The sequence below is a fragment of the Rutilus rutilus genome (assembly GCF_951802725.1).
Source record: "Rutilus rutilus genome assembly, chromosome: 13".
Classification (NCBI taxonomy): domain Eukaryota; kingdom Metazoa; phylum Chordata; class Actinopteri; order Cypriniformes; family Leuciscidae; genus Rutilus; species Rutilus rutilus.
This window is the reverse complement of record NC_140218.1, coordinates 27,668,149-27,674,935: the sequence shown is the minus strand read 5'-3', so window position 1 is coordinate 27,674,935 and position 6,787 is coordinate 27,668,149. Positions and strand designations below refer to the sequence as shown.

The window sequence follows — 6,787 nt, the reverse complement described above, 5'->3', positions numbered from 1 at the left end:
GGGTTACTTTAACTTATTTATTGAAACTGTTATGTTTCAATAAATAAGCTAAACCCCCAAACCACCGGCCCACCTCAACTTTTCGATTTGATAATCCGGCCCTCGAATGAAGCTAATTGAATAGCCCTGCCTTAAAGTGTTACATCATCAGTATAATGTTATTTGTTTAAAAATATATGTTGTTTTCTGACAGACATGTCTATTACCTGAAAAACTTAAAGCACTGTTTATTCTTTTGTATATGTGTTCCATTATGTGTATTTGTGCTATTGCTTGTCATTTGTTTATTAGATTTTTTTTATCTTATTAATGACATTTTATTTAATAATGTTTGAAATTATATTAGTTAGGCTAGTCGTTTTTGCTGTGGTATCAATTATGGAATTCTGAATTTTCACTTGTGTAAAATGTTGGTGTCATGGCAACCTTATTTATTAGAATACAAGCAAGGGAACATGCATGGGTAAAACAATTTTTTATAATAATTTAATTTATTTATTTATAACTTTTTTTGTGGTGGCACCACAATTTGGCAGGGCAAGTAAAAAGTTTATAAGCTTCATTAACTTTATAATCTTCATCAGTCATTGAATTAGAAGTGGTTTGTTCACTCAGAATTTCTGAGTAATCATTTATATTATTCTAAACCCATAGGTTAATTTTTCCCTCTTTTTTTTTTTTAAACACAAAAGGAGATTTTTATCCTAAGGCCCAAGATACAATCAAAGAAAGAGGGCTGATGGAGCTTTCGACATTCAGCAAAATTATGTAATAATAAAAGTTCAAAGTATCAAAAAAATATTTCATTCAACTCATGCAGAAGTTCTGCTAAACATCTCCTTGTGTGTTCCTCAGAACAAGACAAATCATACAGTTACAACAACACTATTCAGTTTTGGCTGAAGAAAGCTCATTCACAGTGTAAAACAGCTAGAACTATACATCTACAATGAATTATCAACACATGTTTGTCTTTGCATCTTTTTATTCTTTACTTTGCTATAAAAAAATCATTGAAAAATACCTTTCTTTCAAATTCAATGTTTTCAAAAAATCTGCCTCATGTTTCTTCTCAAACTCTTTTCTTTTAAGTTTTCCTCTCCGCCACCCTCTTTCTCTCCCTCTCTTTCTCTCTGTAATACTCCTCTTTGAGGTTCTCCCTCTCTCTGCGCCTCCACCCTGCTGCGGTCACGTGGTAGAGATCCACATTATTGCCCGAGTACGCATCTCTGTGCGTGGCTCTGTACACGGCCTCGCGCGCGACACACGCGGCCTCCTGCGCGCTCATACCCCAGTGCACGCCGCTGTCCAGGATCGAGTACGCGTACGGAGAGCCCGATCCCACAGAGAACAGCTCCCCCTGCAGGCGCAGCCCGTCACTGCACACATACACAACCCGAGGGCCACACATCCCAGAACGAGCTGTGACCACCTGTTGAGATTTAGATTTACAAACTGCAGCTGATTGGCTACTTGAATCGCTTTCTGTGATTGGAGTGATTGGGATATTTTTTGCATAATTCTCATCTTTTACGCCACCCCCATCCCATCCGCACAGGGTGGCTGCGACGCACAGCTCGGTGCCTTTGAAAGGATGCAGCATGTGGGACAGCAGTTTTGCTGCGCCCCCTGTTGACAGCCTGCGGTGGTGTCGAAGCTGGTACAGCCTGAGCTCTCGAGACAAGATGCGCTTCCAGAGCGCGCAATCCGCCGAGGTCCCGGAGGTGGTGCCGACCAGGTGAGAGTGGATGGGCAGGACCTTCGGCGCATTGGGACAGGCCACCTTTCCTGGGCAGCTGGATCGCGTGTCGGCTGCCGCGATAACACCACCCTGAAACGCGAAGCCAAGAGTTGTGGTACCGTGAGAGAGAGTGAACGGTAGAGGAACGGAGGGAGAGATGGAGCAGGGTGTGGGTGATTTTTTTTCAACACGTTTATGTGGGGCCCATATGGGTTACAAATGGGCAACAGGGGTACAGAGTGGGCATGGGCTCAAAATGGGCTTCTTATCTGGGGCCCATATGGGTTACAAATGGGCTACATGGGTACAGAGCGGACATGGGCTCAAAATGGGCTTCTTATCTGGGGCCCATATGGGTTACAAATGGGCTACATGGGTACAGAGCGGACATGGGCTCAAAATGGGCTTCTTATCTGGGGCCCATATGGGTTACAAATGGGCTACAGTGGTACAGAGCGGACATGGGCTCAAAATGGGCTTCTTATCTGGGGCCCATATGGGTCAACTGAGTAAGTCCAACATGGGCAAACCCAGTTGGGCTCCCTTTGTGGGGCCTAGGTGGTTCGCTAATGGGAAATGAGTACATCCCAGCCGGCACATGACCAACCTTCAACGTTGAAATATGGTTGAAATAATGTCAGTTGTTGTTGAAAAAGATTAACAAAAACACTTCTAAATCAATGTTGACATTTTTACAAGATCTGTACGTTGAAACAACATACAACAGAAATATCTGCCTTTTAACATTATTGTGATAATTAATTAGCATTTCATGATTTTTTTTTATCATAACAGCTCTTCAGTGTATATGTTAAAATCATAGACTGTAAAAAAATATGGACGTAGTGTCCGTGACGTCACCCGTAGGTTTCTGAAGAGCATTTTTGAAGCCTAAAGTGGGCGGAGCCGGCCGTCGCCATCTTGGCCTTGCATCAATCCCGGATAACAGAAAATAGGCAAACAGGCGGGGCGTGCGTGGAGCTGTGGAGTGGACTGAGGAGCCTGGCTATCTGAAATGACCTAGCTCGACGTGATCGAAAGCCAATTAAACGTTCCTATTTTTGCCCTTCGAAATATTATAATAGTTCAAAGACATGGCTACAAGTGAGACTGTGTATTACTTCGAGAGTGTTTGTGTGTGACAGTGATTTACGTGCATGTCCGTCACTCTTTCATGGTCAGCGCGGCATCGCTCAAGTTCTTAGAGAGCTTATTCAGTCCATTTTAAATTCTGATTTTGGCCGTCTCTCAAATGGGTTAAACCACAGATATATTGCATTTGAAGTGCAAGTAAATGCGCTAGAAAATCCGCGCTCATTCATGTGCATTTATTGCACGGACGGAGAAAGCGCCGACGCCCGCATGATTTCATCTGACGGTACATGAGCATATTATAATCCATCTGTTCCGTGAGAGCTGAGCGAACGAGCATTTATTGACGTTTTAAATTTGAAAACCCCAAAAAGCAACTAAATGGTCAGACATCCATTAGTGCATGTTCACAGAGGAAAACAACTGAAATACAGCGCTGATTGTTCTCTCGAACGATAACGACGGAATCCAAAGACGTGGGCTTTGTACCCAAGTATTAAATTGTATGAAATAATCCCGAAAAAAAGCACAAACACTGCAGAGATGGCAAGTTCAGCAGCAAACATTTACTGAGGTGAAGTGACGGCTAACAGCAGACAAACGGCGGGCTAGCACTGACAGACAGCGGCAATCCATCTGTCAGTCAAGTGGCCACGCCACACCCTTAAATTTAAATATTAATCAACTAAACGGACGAGTTATAAAATAATTCACCCCCCTCACAGTTGTTATGAAGGGAAAAATTAGCTGTATAGACCAAAGCCACATAGAGATCCAGGCTGTAAACATATTTTTTTCTGCTGTAAAGTTGGTAATTTTAACATGAGGGAGATACAGATTTGACTCACTTCTGCAGCCAGGCCAAGCGGCCAGTCAATGAATTGCAGTTTAACTCACTTCCGTGTTGGTTTCAAGAGAGAGGGGGAGGTTGCCGCTTGGTTAAAATATAAGTATCATTATTAACAATAATAGTTTTACCCTCAAGAGAGGGTAAAACTGTCTGCTTGCCTAACAGTTTACATTGCATTATTACATTTGTATTCATACACTGAGTGTCATGTCATTTGACTAATTAATTAAATAATAATACAGACTGCAAATAAAACTCAATACACCGCTATGTTAACTCGCGCAAACTATTGTTATTGGTTGTTTCACCGTTTTACTTTGAGCATGATTGGTTAATCTGTCTGTCTTCCAGGAAACTGTCCAATGAGAGTGTGCGCGGCTCTAAGCGCCTATTTTAAGTTTGAAAATACGTCCGTTACTGTCGGTCGGTGAGCAGCTGCTGCTTGCGTTGATTACTCGGTCAGACCTGGAATATTTTATATCTGCCTGTTGAATTCTTACATTTTGAGCGAATTTGAGTTGATATGTCAATGAAGAACAAAAGCTGGAATGTGAACAGAGGAAGGGGTCGTACGTGGTCTGTAAAAATACTGGCGATATCAGGTAAGAAAACATTTTTCAGTCCTTAACAGTCAGTTAAATTAACGTTTAGGGACACGGGTAACAGTCTTACTGCAACCTCATAAGATAACGTTAAATAAGTTATCTCTGTGTGTGTTTATGTACTGCTGCGAGCACGTATTCCAATGTAAGTTAGTACCATCTGACATTGCTGTGTTTTGTTTTTGGTAACGTTATGTGTTTAATGTTGTCAGCCTACGTTAGTTTAAAACGCATGAGAGGTAAAAAAGCCTGGGAATGAGTAAAGTGATAAAACAGTCATTTATTCGTTAAAAGTATGTTTACATAACCTCTTCAAACACTGATAACGATATTGAAAATATATTTGTTTACAATTTTTTTTTTTTTAGATCAAGCATTGGAATAATTTTTATCTGGGGAGAACACCCAACAGAAAGACCCATTCACCAACTAACTGTTACAGTAAGTTAATTTTACCCACTGTTCAAAAACCTACACTGGGATTAATATATAGTAGGCTATTAAGTATGATTTTCACCTTTAAAGTAATACATTTAATGTTGCTGATAGAAAGTCTGAGTAACTTTTTGTCCTTTTGTCTTTCTTCTGCTGAAGTGGCGCACTGAAAGTGGATTCATGTCACCTTCATCAGTCCTTTCTTTAATCACTGGAAACCATTAAGGGAAAGACCATCAGACGTGTCATAGGATAAATTCGACTGCAGGTAAAATTATTTGATGGTTTGATTTTGGTACCAAATAGCTTTTTTTGTGTGCTTCCCTTGCTATGATACACATTTCTGATGGGATTGCCATGCTTTAAGTGTATGTTTACATTTTTAATCATGTAATAAGTAACAGTCTCAAAGATGACATTACTCAGTTCATATTGTGTGAATGTTATAATGGTAAACGTTTTTACAATTTAAGATTGTTTAAAGGAATGGTAAAAAAAAAAGATACTGCTTTTTAAGGACTTTTCATTGAATAATTTCTTTACCCTCTTCAGATTCGCCAAGGATCCAGCTGATTACTGGCAATTTGGTGGAGGATTATTCTTTAGCTGCTACATTGCAATATCACTTCTGGTACGGATTCATTGGCCTTTTGTGTTATTTTTTTATTTTACTTGATTTATTAAATTACTTTTAATTAGTAGGCTACAATGTATGGTTATGATTCTGAATTAAAACAGTGTAATGTTTCTCCACAAATATTATCAGAAATATACGGAGCCCCCAGGGGGCAGGCAAAAATTGTTGAAACAATATAAACCTGCATTGAAAAAGATATGTCAAAGAGCAACAGACCACAACCCTCTCAGCTCAACACCAAAATTTGTTGATTTCTTCATCTGTTTTAAGGATGAAATCATGACCTTATGATTATAGTTACCGTAACTGACACATGGGAGTAATATATTACATTTTTTACAATTCCACGTTGGGGCTCTGAAGAATTGGCTTGTGTAAATTTACATCTGAATACATAAAATGTGTTTTAGAATGGATAGTGTTGTATACTTTGTTTTCTATCCGACTCTAATTGAACTGTAAAGTTAAAATCTTGTACATGACTTATTTTGTATTGAGTTTTCTTGCTTTTATTTATACAGGATAGTACAGACAGCGGGCAAGAAGTGAAGAGGAAGTGATGGCATCGGAAGCAGCACAACCAAAAGCTTGTGACCCCATGGAAGTTGTCCGAGTGCGTGGAAGAACAAGTGTAAGTGCAGAAGCCGATCTTAGGATGTAGCGGAGGGAGTGTATATGAAGAAGATATAAAGGAGCCAACTTGTTTAGTTCTTAAAATTTAACTAAGAGCCAGTGCAAATGTTGTAAACCAGGAGAAATATGTTCTTTAACAACATTAGAGCGAGCAGACTTTGTAAAGTTGCTACTACTTACATGTCAAGTGATAAGCAATATTTGAGTTGGATGAATGATGGGCAAATGTTTGATTTTCTAACTTGTCCTGGGAACCCTCAGTACTGCACACCCACTTCAGATCTGGCAGTTTCTATAAATGAGCTAATGTGATGAATCAGGTGTATTAGATGAGGGAAACGTACAAAGTCTGCATCTGAAAACTTAGGCAGCTGACCCATTGCCTCGCTGCCCTATCAGGCAACGACTTAGCAGGCAGCGTTTACACACTAAGGTGCCTCACAAAACTGATTTAGTTTAGTTTATTTATTTGAGCAGTAACCATTCTGATTTCAGACAGATTTATGAGGCAGCTTAACGGTTTAATGATCTACAACCAGTGGCGTTTTCTTGCGGAGGCCAAGGGAAGCCAGGCTTCCTCACTTTTTCAGAATATAATCGTCATTTAATAAACACTTTTGTTTTCACAGTTTACGTAATCCTTCTGTCATCTCCTCATCGTCTCTCTTCATTCATTACTGAGTGTTTTATGATGTGTAAAACAGCGCCCCTATAAAAGTGACATGGTGAATGAGCGTTGAAAACATGGTACTGCACCCTGTGTCTGTGAGGAGGCCAGGCTGAGTTGGCATCCCTTG

At 40.0% G+C, this 6,787-nt stretch overlaps 1 protein-coding gene and 1 long non-coding RNA gene across 4 annotated transcripts; one reads left to right on the top strand and one right to left on the bottom strand.

The window, feature by feature from the left end:
• Positions 1-1,087: 1,087 nt before the first annotated feature.
• Positions 1,088-1,918, bottom strand: LOC311302984 (proteasome subunit beta type-11-like; the record flags this gene model as incomplete). Its single annotated transcript, XM_084429187.1, has 1 exon — positions 1,088-1,918. A coding segment is annotated over one exon (831 nt), but the record flags the coding sequence as incomplete, so codon positions are not given.
• Positions 1,919-4,178: 2,260 nt separating this feature from the next.
• On the top strand, positions 4,179-6,518 carry LOC311302702. 3 transcript variants are annotated; one of them, XR_014629651.1, is made up of 5 exons: positions 4,179-4,285; positions 4,654-4,726; positions 4,880-4,988; positions 5,273-5,351; positions 5,879-6,518. It is a non-coding gene; the product is annotated as an uncharacterized lncRNA (long non-coding RNA). The 3 variants fall into 3 exon arrangements; XR_014629652.1 differs by lacking the exon at positions 4,179-4,285 and having other exon boundaries at positions 4,381-4,726; XR_014629653.1 differs by lacking the exon at positions 4,179-4,285 and having other exon boundaries at positions 4,381-4,988.
• Positions 6,519-6,787: the final 269 nt, after the last annotated feature.